At 43.2% G+C, this 19,399-nt stretch overlaps 1 protein-coding gene across 4 annotated transcripts in view; it reads right to left on the bottom strand.

Annotated features, from left to right (window-relative positions):
• The window catches only part of LOC139542967 (plexin A3-like), a 174,115-nt gene extending 155,049 nt beyond the window's left edge, over positions 1–19,066 (bottom strand). For 3 of the 4 annotated variants that reach the window (XM_071348994.1, XM_071348992.1, XM_071348995.1), the window contains exons 1-3: positions 18,880–19,048; positions 9,378–10,649; positions 7,946–8,128 (exon numbers count right to left, since the gene is read on the bottom strand). In XM_071348994.1, coding sequence (XP_071205095.1) covers positions 7,946–8,128; positions 9,378–10,562 — 1,368 coding nt within the window. In that variant the 5' untranslated portion in view covers positions 10,563–10,649; positions 18,880–19,048. Of the gene's footprint in view, positions 1–7,945; positions 8,129–9,377; positions 10,650–18,879 lie in introns of all 4 variants that reach the window. The other variant, XM_071348993.1, reaches the window with a different exon arrangement.
• Between the last annotated feature and the right edge of the window lie 333 nt (positions 19,067–19,399).

A 19,399-nucleotide genomic window follows, 5' to 3' on the forward strand; every position in this document is an offset into this window, starting at 1 on the left:
TGTCTCTCCCATTCTCACCACCACAGCAGCGACCTCCCTCTCCTGTCTCTCCCATTCTCACCACCACAGCAGCGACCTCCCTCTCCTGTCTCTCCCGATCCCTGTCAAACAGAACAACAGCTCACTCTGGGCAAAGCTGATGGGAACTGCTGTGTGATGGTCTGTTGAGAGGTATGCTACTAGTCTGCTACTCGTGTGTTGGGCAGTTACTCCACTGGGGCAACAGAGAGATTGTCTACAATGTCGTTACAGTTGTGGTCAAATATACACTACCGTTCAAAAGTTTGGCGTCACTTAGAAATGTCCTTGTTTTTGAAAGAAAAGTTTTAAAAAATTGTCCATTAAAATAACATCAAATTGATCAGAAATACAGTGTAGACATTGTTAATGCTGTAAATGACTATTGTAACTGGAAACGGCAGATTTTTTATGGAATATTTACATAGGCGTACAGAGGCCCATTGTCAGCAACCATCACTCCTGTGTTCCAATAGCATGTTGTGTTAGCTAATCCAAGTTTATCATTTTAAAAGGCTAATTGATCATTAGAAAACCCTTTTGCAATTATGTTAGCACAGCTGAAAACTGTTGTTCTGATTAAAGAAGCAATAAAACTGGCCTTCCTTAGACTAGTTGAGTTATCTGGAGAATCAGCATTTGTGGGTTCGATTACAGCCTCAAAATGGTCAGAAACAATGACCTTTCTTCTGAAACTCATCAGTCTATTCTTGATCTGATAAATGAAGGTTATTCCATGTGAGAAATTGCCAAGAAACTGAAGATCTCGTACAACGCTGTGTACTACTCCCTTCACAGAACAGCGCAAACTGGCTCTAACCAGAATAGAAAGAGGAGTGGGAGGCACAACCGAGCAAGAGGACAAGTACATTAGAGTGTCTAGTTTGAGGAACAGACACCTCACAAGTCCTCAACTGGCAGCTTCATTAAATAGTACCCGCAAAACACCAGTCTCAACATCAACAGTGAAGAGGCGACTCCGGGATGCTGGCCTTCTAGGCAGAGTTCTCTGTCCCGTGTCTGTGTTTTTTTGCCCATCTTCAACTTTTATTTTTATTGGCCAGTCTGAGACATGGCTTTTTCTTTGCAACTCTGCCTAGAAGGCCAGCATCCCGGAGTCGCCTCTTCACTGTTGATGTTGAGACTGGCGTTTTGCGGGTATTATTGATCTAATGATCAATTAGCTTTTTAAAATGATAAACTTGGATTAGCTAACACAACGTGCCATTGGAACACAGGAGTGATGGTTGCTGACAATGGGCCTCTTACGCCTATGTAGATATTCCATAAAAAATCAGCCGTTTCCAGCTACAATAGTAATTTACAATACTAACAATGTCTACACTGTATTTCTGATCAATTTGATGTTATTTTAATGGACAAAAAATGTGCTTTTCTTTCAAAAACAAGGAAGTTTCTAAGTGACCCCAAACTTTAAAACGGTAGTGTATAAATTGGCACCCTTACACTTTACAAAGTGTAATGGAGCAGAATGTTTCGTTTCTGATTTTCAAAACTGGATAAATAGTTATTTTTACCCGGTAGGCACCTGCAACTTAGCACAGATGAGATCAATTACACCGTAAACGAGAATCACTTGCCTCCAACAACATTTATTTGAATCGTGAATAATTAAGATCAGGCAATTGTTTTTACTTTGAAGTGAAAAATGTATTTAAAAAAAAATCTTGGTCCTGTGCATTTGTAAATCAAACAAATAAATGTGTGAACAACAAACGTTTTTTAAATTTTAACTTATTTTAGAAGAAATTGCTAATAGTGCGAAGCGTGAAGGTGTATGTATATTTCACTGCAACTGTATGTAGTAAACATGGACTCTGTAACTGAGACCTCCAGAAAAAGGCAGAGGAATCTCTAGTTAATGAATAGCTGGTTAGTGGTTAGTGTTTTTCAGGTTCAATACAAGATTCTGAGGATCTAAAACCTGTCAGAAATTCACTTGATCCCTTGACCCTTGGAAAGGCTGATTGCTTAGCAATTTCTATGAATCACCAACCGTATGTTTTGTGAGACAATGCTTGAATTGCTCGACAACCTTGAAAATGTCAATGAAAAGCAGCACAAGTGCAGGAATTCTTTCTTCACCATAAGAACACCTTCCAAACAGAATCAAAAGCCACAAGAAATCTAAAATGTATGCCATAGAAATATAACACACTTGGCACACTTCCACACAACAACGATCTGATAGAGATATTGTAGCAAAAGCTTTTCAGAACTCTCCCTTACATGTGAGTGGACACTCCAGCATCAACACTCCAGCAGCAACACTCCAGCAGCAACACTCCAGCAGCAACACTCCAGCAGCAACACTCCAGCAGCAACACTCCAGCATCAACACTCCAGCAGCAACACTCCAGCATCAACACTCCAGCAGCAACACTCCAGCATCAACACTCCAGCAGCAACACTCCAGCAGCAACACTCCAGCATCAACACTCCAGCATCAACACTCCAGCATCAACACTCCAGCATCAACAAACCAGCAGCAACAAACCAGCAGCAACACTCCAGCAGCAACACTCCAGCATCAACAAACCAGCATCAACACTCCAGCATCAACACTCCAGCAGCAACATTCCAGCATCAACATTCCAGCATCAACATTCCAGCATCAACAGTCCAGCAGCAACACTCCAGCAGCAACACTCCAGCAGCAACACTCCAGCAGCAACACTCCAGCAGCAACACTCCAGCAGCAACACTCCAGCAGCAACACTCCAGCATCAACAGTCCAGCAGCAACACTCCAGCAGCAACACTCCAGCATCAACACTCCAGCAGCAACACTCCAGCAGCAACACTCCAGCAGCAACACTCCAGCAGCAACACTCCAGCAGCAACACTCCAGCAGCAACACTCCAGCAGCAACACTCCAGCATCAACACTCCAGCAGCAACACTCCAGCAGCAACACTCCAGCAGCAACACTCCAGCAGCAACACTCCAGCAGCAACACTCCAGCAGCAACACTCCAGCAGCAACACTCCAGCATCAACACTCCAGCAGCAACACTCCAGCAGCAACACTCCAGCAGCAACACTCCAGCAGCAACACTCCAGCAGCAACACTCCAGCAGCAACACTCCAGCAGCAACACTCCAGCAGCAACACTCCAGCAGCAACACTCCAGCATCAACACTCCAGCAGCAACACTCCAGCATCAACATTCCAGCATCAACATTCCAGCAGCAACACTCCAGCAGCAACACCCCAGCAGCAACAACACATGGAGAACAATGGCCCCTGCTCTCCAGACCCAACATCACTCAGCCTTGTTCTGGACCGGGGGATTTATGGCAAACAGATTTCCCCGCGATCAAACCTGCCGTGGGCTGGGACGGCTCGTAAATCTGGGCCCTGGCCTGCTTCACAGCCCATTCACCCAACACTGATTTATACTGCTGAATTAGCTTCCATTCCAATTTGAGGCTGACGCCACTCAGGACAGACGCAGGGAAAACAGAACAGGAGACATTGACTTGCCTAGTTAAATAAAGGTTACACACACACGGGGGTGCAGACCATGTCATACAGGTAACACCTGACCTGTACAGCTTGTCTACTGCTGTACATATAAACTGTTAGGGGGGGGGGTAACCTATAGGATGGTCAGATCTTACTGACTGTCCTATATGGGTGGGAGATGGTAGGGACCTCACAATACAATATTATCATGATACTTAGGTACCGATATGATATCTATGTAAAATTCTTCTTCTTTTTTTATTTATTTTTACAAATCGTTACTTGGAGTCAAAGTATCAAGATAATGTCGGCCAAAATAATATTGCGATATGTAAATGTATAGATTTCCCCCCCCATCACTACTGTGCTATGGATTGCCACTACAGTAAAATGTTGAATCTTAATAATATATTCAATATATTCTTAGTTTATGGCAGTATTTATTATTGAGTCCCAGCTATTAAATATTTCCAGTATTATGAAGAGCCAACAACAAAACAAACCATTGCTTTAATATTAAAACAAATTATTAAAATTATTCAATATCAAAAACTGTCTTGGTAACTTGATGTGTATGAATTCCCTTTGGAAGACGAGATAAGGTGGCTAGCAATCAAAAAACAGAACAGTTTATGCACACACACACACACACACTCGGATACACTCGCACATGTACACACATGTACACACAGGCACACACAGACACACACACACACTCACACACTCGGACATGCTCGCACATGCACACGCACACACACAGGCACACACACACACACAGGCACACACACACACACAAACAGGCACACACACACACACACACACACAAACACAAACACACACACACACACACACACACACACACACACACACACACACACACACACACACACACACACACACACACACACACACACACACACACAATAACATCAGCAGTGGCACCACACCAGCACAAGCAATAAAATACACCTGACAACCTTGGTCTAATACACAGCCTGTTGCTGAGTCAGATTATGTGATCCAGAAAGGCCTTTTCCTATTTCAGCACTAATAGATGTCTCACTGTAGACTCCTCCACAGTGGTGATGGGGAGGTGCAGGACACCAACCAACCACTGCTTTATTAACGCCACTGTACTATCTACATTTCAATGCTTTTTGCAAACCGTTGATTACATTACAGTTGTTTCAGCTGAATGCATCTTGCTCGGTGTCACAATAGTGTGTAATAGAATGAACAGAATCCCAAACAAGGACACAGCTGTTCATTACCTGCACAAGAGTGCAGGTGCGAAATCAAATCAATCAGATGCAATCATCTTTCACTCATAATTATAACCTTATAATTACGATGTCCCTTTGTGTTTGCCTCAATGTATCATCTCAGAAATCAATACTAATTGATCAATACTAATTCAAAGCAGCGCTCAGCTCCGTTTTCACCACTTAAAATTATTATTATTTTCATATTCTCAGTTAGACCTAACGCTGGTTCCTCTCTCCTACATATGCCACTGTAAAAGCCATTGGTAGGGGACAGGAAATACTAGGGGCTCATGGGTAATTTCCGCATGGCTCCAGAAAGCGGCTTGTATTCTCTGATCTCTTGCCAAAACAAACAAGCCATTCTGAGAGGAGATATGGTGCGATTATATAGCCTCCTCCTGCATTCTCTAGCTCCTTATTATGGCAGGTAGTCTAATACTCCACACTGGGCCACAACAAGCTATCCCTCAGAGCACCATTTCACCGGACAACATTAAAAACATAACACCCACAGGATGAAACGTGTGCAATATCCACTTTCTGTTAAGTGTAACTGTAATCTATTGGGTTTCTATTGAGATTGAGTTTAACAACAAAGCAGCCAGTGGCTGGTGGGAATAAGCCCCTTTTAGGTTGTGTGAATGTTTGACTTCCCTGTCAGGGCTTGGCCTCTGCAGTCTCCTGCTTCTTCTTTCACAATAATCCATGCACCACAACCACATAATCCACTCACAAATTAAATAAACCCCAATCCCTCCAACTGTGTTAGTAAATAATGCAAATTACAGTTTTTAATACACCTAATGAATTCATGACGATGATCTACATATCAGACAAGTGAATTTATGTGTGTGTGGGGGGGGGGGGCAGCATCTTAAAAACTTGAGATGGGAAAATGCGCAGTTGAGATGATCCTAAATATCTCTCTGTATCATCAACGCAGATCATTTAAACATATTAGGTACTGAATCATCTTGACAGATACTCTCATCAGTATGGGCTAAATACTCCAAACTTGGCTTGTAGACATAGCCTTGTGACCCAGGGAACATATTGATACACGTATCAACAGGGGACCTCATAAATAATCGGAATAGAAAACAAAACACGACACTACTCTCCAAGGAGAAGACTTTCTAACTAAGCCCATGCTTTTCAGTGTGTATGTGAGCACAGTTTACTTTCTGCTCTGGGAATAGGATGGTAAGAACACAGAACTGGGGTGTAATTCATTTCTGTCCCAAGCATTATAATCACTGTGTCAAGTGAAAAGTAGCTAAGTCAGTCCAACATCTCATGGAATTTCTCTCAAAAGAAATGGTTAACTGGGACAGACCACCCATTTAACATATACAAGGACCAGGGACTGAGGCATTTATAAGAGAATGATTATTGATTCCAGTACAATAAAAATGTATTCTCATCCAATCTCAGGCTTTTATTTCAAAGGCAGAGCAAGTAGACTAAATGACTTGATAGTTAAAGATAGGCAATAGCACACACTAGTTTGACTCTTAACAGAACACTAGAGGAGGGATGATATTTTGGAGTTGGCTGAGTAGGAAAGTAAAGGCATCAATTCTCAGCAGCACCATTTGGTATAATGTTATTGTTGTAAACAGTGGGCACAGAGGGCAGGGTGAGTCACGGGCTGTTTTTCTTTTCATAGAACATTGTGGGAGTAGACCATGATTCTCTCTGCTAGGGCGCCAAACTACGTTCTCCTGTCCACAAAACCAATGGAGAGTGACTGAAATAGCATCAAATGTATCCCTCTCCAGGCATCGCCACATTCAGTGGGGTTATCATTATGTCAGAATGTCCAAAATTCTAGATGGCGTTCCAAGTCCTTCTAGATGGTATTCCAGTAACTGTTTTTACTTTTCAATGTCAGACAGTTATGAAAGGACAAAATCATTATAGTCTTTAAATGAATCCTAGAAGTCATTGGTTAGTGCTTATAACTAAAGACCTATTACTGTGTACTCTACTACAACTCTGTCCCCACGCCAGTCTGAGGTTCACACACTGGATGGAAAACACAGATCCACATGAGGCGGTGTGATGAAAAATATCAAGTTTGGACACACCTACTCATTTAAGGGTTTTTCTTTATTTTTACTATTTTCTACATTGTGGAATAATAGTGAAGACATCAAAGCTATGAAATAACACATATGGAATCATGTAGTTGAGAGTATGCTAAGAGTGTGCAAAGCTGTCATCAAGGCAAAGGGTGGCTACTATGAAGTATCCCAAAAAATATATATCTTTTGTTTTAACACTTTTTTGGTTACTACATGATTTCATAGGTGTTATTTCATAGTTTTGATGTCTTCACTATTATTCTACAATGTAAAAAATAGTAAAAATAAAGAAAAACCCTTAAATGAGTAGGTGTGTCCAAACTTTTGACTGGTACTGTATATAAATCAAAAAGGCTATAATGCATAACATGTTGAACTACAATGAATTCAACAGAGTAATAAGAAGTGAACATTTCTGTAGAGTGGATGTCATAAGACCTCTGATGTTATTTTATCAGAAATGAAGTGCAACCAGGTCAGTGGTATCCTAAAATAATGTGGATTTTAAACATCCTTTTTGAGGAAACAAGCTTCCGCTGAATATAAAGTAACGCAGCATTTCAACCCAGAATGACTGACTGCTGAAGTTCTTCATCTATTGTAAATGACTGAGCCGCGATGATAACATTGTGTCATCTCCCAGCAGAGCAGCAACCAAAATGAAATCCATTCAGAATAAGATGGAGGCTGAGCATATTCTACCGCCAACTCAAGTCTGAAAGGCCATATCTACACAACAAAAAGTTCCAAACCAGAGAAATATCATTTATTTTCATAAATCTTTTATAGAGTCAACTGAGAAAAGACCCCCATGGCTTCCACTAGAAATATCATGGAATATTCAATCCTGCTTTTGACCGAAAAAGCATTCTGTACTGTATCATGCAATGTTCTACAAATATTGAATCACAGCGCAAAAGAAATCGGACAAAGCGGTTGGTGTTCGGTGAAATCCCATCTCTGCCTACAACACCAGGGTTTCCCCCAGGCCTTCACCTGTTATGGCTTCGTGTAGAGAACTGTAACACAGCTGCCAGGGAATAATTGATCGGCCCATTTGAACAGAAAGAATCAGAATGTCTCCCTTACCTTTTTGAGGCGTCCACTTCGGGTTCCCACAAACACCACTGAGTGATCTCCATAGGTGTAGGCTGTTACCGCTCCCATACCGTCCACGCCGTCGTCGTAGAGAGGGGTCCCTTCTATCACCCGCAGACCCCCGAGAGGTTGGTTCAACACCAGCCCACAGAAGTCATCACCAATCTGCTTCGGCTGTAAAACAAAACAAGAAGGGGACAATGTTCAGAATGTATCAAGGTTTTGGATCAAATGTAGCCTATTTAATCACTTAGGGCCTGGAATACACAAAACGCTAATAGAATTTGGGAGTTTCACTACACCTCTAACATACATAAAGAAACATGAACATGTAATCAATTACTAAGATAAGAAATGTAATAAAAAGCACCGGTGTAATCTTGGCATGTATAGAGATAAAAAAAAAAAATCTGAATCAACTAAAAACATGCCGGTGTCAGAGGAACAAACGATTATTGTTGTTGAGCCTTTATGAAGGATAACTATATCTAACAAGGCAGGTGCCCGAGTCTGGCACGCACACTCTCATTATGTGGGCAAGGGCTATTGCTGCGCATGAGAAGAGGCTAATGATGTCCATGAACCAGGCCATCATCAAGAGCAGATTTGCATCAGCTACAGGGAGCCCTGTTACTCCTAATAAAAACAAGCCCCTGCTTCCTTAAAGGATCCAGGTCAGCTACTGATACTCGTAGTTCTCCTCTCCATCCGCCCAGCTCTGTCCCAAAAACTAACAGGGTGCCATCAGCCATTAGGGCACAAGGAGGGAGGAAAATGTAACTTTCTGCACAGGCCTTGACAGAACATTGTATAAGTACAGTTTTGGCAGCAGCTCTTCAACTGTTCTTGATTTAAATCCTTGAGAGAGGTGCCCTTATAAGATGCATCCGTTTAAATACCCTGCCTGCTGCACAGTATTTAGATGGATCACTACTTAACTGTATGTTTCATGAGTTGCCTCACAATACTACAGTACAGTGATATGACTGGAGTCAACTTCATAGGAGATAACCCTGCTCTGTCTTACGGTTTATCCCGGATAACGTTTACTGGAATAGAAATTCTTCCATTTTATCAAACATAGTATAGATCAGCTGTGACTTTTCATGTTGTATAGTCACTCGAAATATGATTCTGGATGTAAAAATACCACCCTGTTAGGATGGCACCCTGTTAGTTTTTTTTTCATAAAGCGTCATAAGGTGGAGACTGGATAAGATATCCTATGCCTAGAACGTGTTTGCAAGCCTGTTAAATGTTTCAATATATTCATGGAGAATTTGGGCTATTGAAGTTAATGAGGTATGGATGAAATATGAATGTAAACCCAGCAGAATATTGCCTGCTCTGGGGCTGGGGCCTGAGGCAGGATAGAAGTACTTGATTTGAGCGGAACTACTGAAATGAAATGGTGATGACTCACCGTGTTGATGCAGGGGAGCTCCTTGTTGAGCAGCCAGGGCAGGGACAGCTTGCCCTCCCCACGGTAACATGACTTGATCCTCTCCCTCATAGCCAGGTTGATCTGATGCAGGGTAAAGAGACACAGGACTGTTTCCCGAGGCGGGTTGGCCCGGTTCTTCTGGCCCTGGGAGAACACGACAAACAGCACATCCTCGTCCTCAGACAGCCCCAAGGCCTGGGCCAGCATCCGACCTGGACGGTGCTTGTAGGCGGACTGAACCAGCCGGTACTCCACCCCATCCTTGGTGCAGCCCAGGGGGAACTCCACGTAAGAATAGAACTCGGTGTCGTTGGAACACATCCGCACTATCTTGGAGGTGAAGAACTTTTCCCCGGTGGCATCCATCTGGGTGAGCTGTGTGTCCAGCTGCAACGTCAGGAAATAGATGTAGGTACGGCTGGAGAATCCATACACGTAATAGATGTCAAACGCCGGGTAGAGGGACAGGGTGTCGGAGGGTATCTTGATTTGTGAGGACACAAACTCGTCCTGGTAGACCAGACTGAACATGTTAACACTCTCTTCATCAGTGACCAGTTTACGGCTGGACAGGGTAGGGAAATACTCTGACTTGCCATCGATGGCTGCCCCGATAAACAGCCGGCTGCCCCCCTTCTTCTCATTCTTCCACTTCCCTTCTGTACTGTCAACCACCACTCCTGCCATGCCGTCGGCCTCCCTGGCTCCAGAGAGGTAGTGCTCCTTGCGGTGATGGGGCTCTCCCAGCTTGAAGAGGTCCTCCAGTCGCAGGAACTGACACACGCCCTGCCAGATGCTTCCACATGCTACCAGGCGGTTGCCAGCGTAGTCAACCAGCAGCAACTTGTTGACGTTGTCAGAGGACTCCAGTTTGTGTGCACAGGCTCGGACGCTGGGAGGGGGGTAACATTTGGCGTTGTCATCCACGGGGCCAGTCATGTGTGAACGCAGCTCTGTTAGGTTGGCAGACAGCTTGAAGACGCGGTTCACTGCTCCCACATAGACCTCTCCCGTCCGGCTGTGCACTGTGAGATGAGTCAGGCTGGTGTCTGTGACCCTGTAGGTGCCTGTCTCAGGGGGGAGCTTGGTCGGGGCCATGGGGAATGTATTGGTAGTCCCAGAGTGTAGAAAAAGGACAAATACCACCAGCCATTTGGGTGTCATGATGGAGATCTTTTGGTGATGGGAGAATAGAGCTCGTCACGTGAGCTTATTGCAGTCCTTTGTCTGTCTCAGTTCAGTGGTTCATGTCTGAAATGAAAAAGATATGTTGGTTAGGATGGATTGCAGTATTGAATACATGAGTAAGTAGTGTCCCCTCAAAGTAGATGGAGAAAAATCTCATTCAATTTCATCACTTTTCAGTGTCCCCCTCCCCCCACCACCAACTCCTGACTGTAGTCGATTTTGAGATATTAATGACTAAATGTGCAAGTCAGCCACTGACACAGCTGTGTGTGTGAGGGAGGTTTGGGGGAGTGTATTGATTGTAGGGCTGGTGCCAAGGCTTGTCTGTCCCACTACCTTCACTCAATGGATTGCTAATAAACCTTTATAGCCATCACCAACACTAATCCCGAGCACATTTGTTAATTAGGAAGTATTGCTACTAGGAAAAGAGAACATGACAACAACAGATATACAAACAAACAGGGACAATTAGGATGCGTTGTGATATATTAGTAACAGACCACAGGATAATGCTATAGTGGTCAGTGGGTCAGACATCGCTCCACTGCTCATGGTCCTCCCCCCCTCCCACCCACCCACTGGTCAGAGCTTCTGGAATGAAAGATGACCTTATGGCACTACAACAGCCCAACCGTTATTGAATGTGGCATAAAAATGCATTAAAGGAGAGTACTGCCAGTAAAACTAAACTATATAATAAGGGCTGGGATTTTCCGCGTCAACTACAAGCGTCATGTCCTCACCATGGATGATCTCAGCACGCTGTACGGACAGAACTGGCTCAATGACCAGGTCATGAACATGTATGGTGACTTTGTGATGGACTCGGTGCCCGAGATGGTTCACTTCTTCAACAAGGGCTGGGGCTGGGATAGGAAAATGACCTTATGGCACTACAACAGCCTGGGCTAGGGCTGGGATAGGAAAATGACCTTATGGCACTACAACAGCCTGGGCTAGGGCTGGGATAGGAAAATGACCTTATGGCACTACAACAGCCTGGGCTAGGGCTGGGATAGGAAAATGACCTTATGGCACTACAACAGCCTGGGCTAGGGCTGGGATAGGAAAATGACCTTATGGCACTACAACAGCCTGGGCTAGGGCTGGGATAGGAAAATGACCTTATGGCACTACAACAGCCTGGGCTAGGGCTGGGATAGGAAAATGACCTTATGGCACTACAACAGCCTGGGCTAGGGCTGGGATAGGAAAATGACCTTATGGCACTACAACAGCCTGGGCTAGGGCTGGGATAGGAAAATGACCTTATGGCACTACAACAGCCTGGGCTAGGGCTGGGATAGGAAAATGACCTTATGGCACTGCAACAGCCTGGGCTAGGGCTGGGATAGGAAAATGACCTTATGGCACTACAACAGCCTGGGCTAGGGCTGGGATAGGAAAATGACCTTATGGCACTGCAACAGCCTGGGCTAGGGCTGGGATAGGAAAATGACCTTATGGCACTACAACAGCCTGGGCTAGGGCTGGGATAGGAAAATGACCTTATGGCACTACAACAGCCTGGGCTAGGGCTGGGATAGGAAAATGACCTTATGGCACTACAACAGCCTGGGCTAGGGCTGGGATAGGAAGTAGGAACACAGGAAGAATGGGCCTTTAATCATCTGACACGTTTCAGCAGTTTGAGGTTTCAGTAATTAGCAGCACACAGACAGACAGACAGACAGACAGACAGACAGACAGACAGACAGACAGATGGAGACAGAGACAGTCAGAGACAGACAAACAGAGACAGACAGAGACAGTTGGACAGAGACAGACAGACAGAGACAGATAGAGACAGACAGACAGAGACAGACAGACAGATGGAGACAGAGACAGTCAGAGACAGACAAACAGAGACAGACAGAGACAGTCAGACAGAGACAGACAGACAGAGATAGATAGAGACAGACAGACAGACAGACAGACAGAGACAGACAGAGACAGTCAGACAGAGACAGGCAAACAGAGACAGACAGACAGAGACAGACAGAGACAGTCAGACAGAGACAGTCAGACAGAGACAGACAGACAGGGACAGTCAACAGAGACAGACAGAGACAGACAGACAGAGACAGTCAGACAGAGACAGTCAGACAGAGACAAACAAACAGAGACAGACAGACAGAGACAGTCAGACAGAGACAGTCAGACAGAGACAGTCAGACAGAGACAGTCAACAGAGACAGACAGAGACAGTCAGACAGAGACAGACAGAGACAGTCAGACAGAGACAGTCAGACAGAGACAAACAAACAGAGACAGTCAGACAGAGAAAGTCAGACAGAGACAGTCAGACAGAGACAAACAAACAGAGACAGACAGAGACAGTCAGACAGAGACAGTCAGACAGAGACAGACAGACAGAGACAATCAGACATAGACAAACAAACAGAGACAGTCAGACAGAGACAGTCAGACAGAGACAGTCAGACAGAGACAGTCAGACAGAGACAAACAAACTGAGACAGTCAGACAGAGACAGTCAGACAGAGACAAACAAACAGAGACAGACAGACAGAGACAGTCAGACAGAGACAGTCAGACAGAGACAGTCAGACACACAGAGACAGTCAGACAGAGACAAACAAACAGAGACAGTCAGACAGAGACAGACAGACAGAGACAGTCAGACAGAGACAAACAAACAGAGACAGACAGACAGAGAAAGTCAGACAGAGACAGTCAGACAGAGACAGTCAGACAGAGACAAACAAACAGAGACAGTCAGACAGAGACAGACAGACAGAGACAGTCAGACAGAGACAGTCAGACAGAGACAAACAAACAGAGACAGACAGAGAAAGTCAGACAGAGACAGTCAGACAGACAGAGACAGTCAGACAGAGACAAACAAACAGAGACAGTCAGACAGAGACAGACATACAGAGACAGTCAGACAGAGACAGTCAGACAGAGACAAACAAACAGAGACAGACAGACAGAGAAAGTCAGACAGAGACAGTCAGACAGACAGAGACAGTCAGACAGAGACAAACAAACAGAGACAGACAGACAGAGACAGTCAGACAGAGACAGTCAGACAGAGACAAACAAACAGAGATAGACAGACAGAGAAAGTCAGACAGACAGAGAAAGACAGACAGAGACAGACAGAGACGGACAACACCTCTAGCTCTTACTAAGCACTACTTGTTCTCTGCGTGAGGGGTGCTTGATATTCTGCCCGTCAACTCATTTAGTGTGTCCACAGTGTTTGGTGAGTTTCAGTAATAACAAAAGTATCTTTGTCAGGTTGTCTCTGACCTCACTGATTATGAGTCTTCACGTAGTAGTCACAGAGAGAGCAGGGAAACACGGAACTCATCACAAATCCAATCATCCATCTCATCGGTTATTTTGTTTTATTATATAGTTCAGTTTTACTGGCAGTACTCTCCTTTAATGCATTTTTATGCCACATTCAATAACGGTTGGGAATATCAAATCCTTTGTTTCGCAAATGCATGCATGCCAAAATAGCACTTTTATCAAAACTGATTACCCTTATTGAGAAAATGACTCAGTTGTGGTCACAGGTCTAAATGGATAAACTTGGACAAGAATGACAGTGATAGTCTGGTGTGAAAAGAGAGATTTCCTCATGCTTTTCTTTCTTTCATCCACTCATGACAATGAAATATGCTTCATGAATACCTCAAATGGATAGAATCATTACGGCTGCAAAGATCAGCGCAACACGTTCTCATTAGCAGCCGCTGTTTGATAAATCTGTTTTAAATTTCATAACAAATGGTAGAAGGTTTCAATCGGCTGTGAAAATGCTGAGGGATTGATAGGAAAAGTAAACCGAGCAACAGCAACTCTGAAGCTGGCGTGTGCACCCTTCCCTTACACGTCTGTGACTCCAAAAAGCCCTCATAATGTTCTGAAATAGAATAGGCGAGGACACTTGCCGCCTTTAAATTCAGCGCAAACCCCCCAGTCATTGCCCATTGCGATACAATGCTGTATTGTAGTACATTTCCTGACTTGTGGAATACTATTGAGCAGCAGTCACAATGATTTCATTACCACAGAAGAGAGAAGAGCACTGACTGGTGCCAGTAAAAGCTGAATTCCTCAGCAGAAAATGTTGACCTGGAATCTCAGAATTCTAAAGCAGAGATGGTGCTGCAGCTGAATTAAAAAAGCAGACTCTAATGATCGACTTAAATAACAACTGTAAATAACATTTGAAACCTCAGCGGGAAATAAGACCTCCCTGCCCGAACAGTGAGAATAATTACAGGTTTTACAGGCTCAAGTTCTTTCAATAATCTTTACAGTAGAGAGAGAGAGAGAGAGAGAGAGAGAGAGAGAGAGAGAGAGAGAGAGAGAGAGAGAGAGGGAGTGTGTGTGTGTGTGTGTGTGTGTGTGTGTGTGTGTGTGTGTGTGTGTGTGTGTGTGTGTGTGTGTGTGTGTGTGTGTGTGTGTGTGTGTGTGTGTGTGTGTGTGTGTGTGTGTGTGTGTGTGTGTGTGTGTGTGTGTGTGTGTGTGTGTGTGTGTGTGTGTGTGCGTGTGTGAGTGCATGCGTGTCCATTTACGCGTATATAGTGCAACCCCTAACCACCCAAGAGCAAGCTCATTTGACAGAGATAAGGTTTAGTTGAAGACTTACTAGTGTGGAGGATAGCCTAGGGTATGTGATGCGATTGGTAATAAGTGATAGCTTCACTAAGCTATTACTCAATACCTACCAATGGCTTTGTTTGGGTCGTGACATCTAAACCATTACGGGACAGATCACACACCCAATATTAATTGGCAATCTTCTGATTACTTAATAAAAAATTAACAAGCAAATTCAGGTTATGCAATTCCAAGCCTCAGCCCAACTCCTCACTTTCTCCATTACACCATTATGTACATTAACAACTAGCTGCTAGTGTAGTTGGATCAAATGAAAGATGGAGGGGATGAGAACATCCTTTTAAAAAAGTTTTTATTTATTTAACCTTTATTTATCTAGGCTAGTCAGGTAAGAACAAATTATTTTTTACAATGACGGCTTACCCCGGCCAAACCGTGCCTTAACCCGGACGGCGCTGGGCCGCCCTATGGGACTCCCGATCGCGGCCGGTTTTGATACAGCCCGGGATCTAACCCGGGTCTGTAGTGACGCCTAGAGACCACTGCGCTACTCGGTCCCCCAAATACTGACTAGTTGCTGCTGACTGTCATCAAACACAATCTCCTTTAAAAGAGGAGATGGGAGGGGGCCATGTTTTTAGATAAACCGTTAGGAATGGAAAGAGTCTGTCGAGTGTCTGTGAAACGTGAACACAGAGAAGCAATCAGGGCAATCACCATTTCACCTAATCAAGGACTCTGAAAACACCACTCTCTTGTCACCAGTACTTCTCTAATGAGGGTCAACAGCACTTGATTAAAAAAAAAGAATTGCTCTGTTTCCTATTGAAGATGCTGTCCACTCATGGGTACAGATGACCAAAACCAAGAATATTTGAGAGTTTCATTTCAAAGGCTCTCACCCCGACTCAACTGTCATTAGTTCACATAATGGTATGTTGCCTCTTACTGCATACAGTAAACTACTGCAGATGGGGCATGAACACCAAGATGTTCCCTTTCATAATTAAGTTATATTTTTGCCGTAAAAATGTAAATGTTTTGGGACGAATAGAGCTTGCATCTATTTTAAGAATAAGTACATTAGCACTTTACAGTATGTGGTGAATTGATAAAACATCCACCCAAACTAACGACTAGATCTGAGTCTGTACCTAGCCTTGGCATACATTCCACATGAATACATGTAAATCAGACTTTTCTGGGTTTTGGCTTCCGTGAAGCTCTGGAACGGTTCTATCTCAATGGTGCTACGTTCATCACAGAGGAGGAAAGAGGAAGTCTAAGTGTCATGTGATTGTTTCCTCTGCCTGTTATTTTAGTCCTGTTTATCATTCTGTATGATCCCAGGGTCAGCAGTTCCCACTGTTCTCCCACCGTTACACCAGACATGAGAACAAGCATCCTGGCTGAGACACTGGCCCAATGTTGTCCATAATTAATAAATAATAATATATGCCATTTAGCAGACACTTTTATCCAAAAGAGTATGGGTGTTCCCGGGAATCGAACCAACTCTCCTGGCGTTGCAAACCGATCTCCAAAGACCACTCACATAACTTAAGGGAAACTAGCTTATTACACAGCTTATTAAACAGTACCACAAATTGAGCTAAGGTACAACATGGGTATGGAATGGATATTTCATTGCACAGCCACAGATAGTGGTATGGAAAATCAGAGTGTTCCCATTGGGATGTTCGCTTTGGTATTTGGTCAGACAATTAATGAATGGGTACCATTACTTTATCCACTAGAATTGCCAAGATAAAGCTTACTGTGAGCATGAGCCTCAACACATGGTGTTCACATTATAATAAAAAATGTTTTAACCTTTATTTAACAATAAAGGTTAAATTGTGAGTGTGGCTATAACACATTTTGTCGCTCAATGTGTTTCTACTCTACATGTAACCTATCATATGTAACCTCGTCTGGAGGGTGTATCCATTAAAAACCTCCCCCATTACCTTTGGGAAGAGGGGGACAGAAATCACCTGCCAGGAAAAAAATGACAGAAAGATGTCATTAAAGATAAAAGCTAAGTGTGTTACCTCCATGGCAGAGCGGCAGCAGACAATGGAGAGAATGACATTAAACTGAGAAACGGCTTGTAGACAGAATCTATTGCTCAGTGATTACCAATTTCTATGACTGTCCCTGACTAACTAAGCCTGGACACTTACTCAGCCAATGATATCATGAAACTCTAATGCCCCTTTGTAAGCTTATACAATGACAAATACAGGGTGGAATCTTGCTTCTGTGATTTCAAGATCCCATGCCTGACCTGGCTGGCCATATCTGCTCTCTGATATAGCTGAGACAATAGGTTTTGATGTATGCAATTTAGTGTATTAGGGGTTCCATAGCTTTTTTTTCACCACCAATTTTCCCATTCATGAATGTTGTAGCTGCAGCTGTTAGTGCTTTAACCTGTGGGGATTGGCTAAATCCCTCATTCATATGGGGAAGGGTTAAGTGAGGGTGAAAGGTGGTCCCTACATTAGTTTATTTCCCTAATAATCTCTAACTATCGTGATTAGTCTGGAAACGGGCATTACGCTGCCATGATAACAAAAAAGACAACCAGACATCAGACAAGAGACAGATGTTTTGTGACACATGTGCAGGGCTGCCCATGTGTTGACCCTGTGTTAAATGCAATCTCCCTTTAACCTATTATTTAAACATCATTGTTGCCAACTTTGGCTATAATCTCCATTGTTGTGAATATACACATTGTATCACCTGCAGTCTCCTCCCTTATGAAACCATCAATACTCCATAGGGATGAAATAGGCTACGTGATTTGAAATTGCATTATGAAGAAATCCGTTGTCTTAATTATTGAGAAGGACATCACAAGCAATGGGTATACTATTAAATGATAATTATTCACAGAATGGAATATGTTTCTAATTCATATGGATGTTTTTCTGATAAAAACGTGAGGTCACGTGACGATATTTCACCGGAGCTGTTACTGATGTGTCAGACGGTAGCCTATCTGTGAAAACAACCCGGAGCCGAATACACCCTGTTCGTGAAGCAGCCAGAGTAATCCAATTGGTAACGTTAGGTCCTGCTTGGAAGACTATTTTAGTCAATTTGATAACATTCATCTGCCAAGATAAACGTTAATGTTGAAAATTAACCTACATGATAGTCTACTGTCTGTGTTTTGGTTTAATAAACTCTAGGAAAATATCCATGATGTTATCAGATAGATGCACATGGAGGAATAGAATTAACGTTTCGTTTGGTAAAAAAAAAAAAAAAAGGAACTATGTATGAGGACCAGGGCGTTCACATGTTAAATGAAATGATCACAAGGCAAATGGATCTGTTTTTCCATCAGATAACTAATGTTTTTAACGCCCCTTTGGCTTTGTTCTGAAAGGAGCGGCGGCGGCTCCTTGCATCACACTATGCTGCTTACATATCCAGCCAAAGACCTCACGCATCCTTTCTAAAAGCATTATACAACTAAAGCATGCTGTCCTACTGGCTATTGCTTATGAATGTGTTATCGCCACTTTCAGTATACAAACTGCATGATGTTTTAAAAGTCTTATAAAGCCCAGTCATGGTTTAAAAAGCATGCTTCGGATTCAAACGCTAGCCACTATGTTTCAGCAGCATCGTAAAATGAGATCAGTAACGAAACACAGGCTCGTGGACCTACCTGTATTTAAAGTGCAACAGTTACATCCACAACCACGTGCAGTTCTTTTTCCCGCGGTTACCATATAGGCCTATAATTATTTGTTAATTAGTTATAATTCTGCGCAAAATCCTCGAAGTAAACCAACAGAGCACTCACCGCTTGAATCGCATGGCACTCTCTACACATTAGGAACGGTCTTATTTTGTCCTGGATGAGCAAGGCTGGGTAGCTATCCCTTTATGGAACGTACCACTTTCAACAAGGGGATTCAAACTCATTATTGCTCACTAAACCATAGAATAAGATCAAATATAATTGCTACATTAAGTTACTTATTAATTATTACATGGATTTAATTACTATATAGTTTTTTATTCACTTTTTGTGTCTTTGAATTATGATTATATATGATCACATTTGGCATGTGCTTAAATCTACCCTAATAGTAGTTGGGACAGGCTCGCCCATAATCGAGTATTTTTCTACCAAACCCAGATGTTAGGGAGAAGGCTGGATTTTCAAGGCGGATAGAGATGTT

The sequence above is a fragment of the Salvelinus alpinus genome, chromosome 17 (assembly GCF_045679555.1).
Source record: "Salvelinus alpinus chromosome 17, SLU_Salpinus.1, whole genome shotgun sequence".
In the NCBI taxonomy this organism is placed as follows: domain Eukaryota; kingdom Metazoa; phylum Chordata; class Actinopteri; order Salmoniformes; family Salmonidae; genus Salvelinus; species Salvelinus alpinus.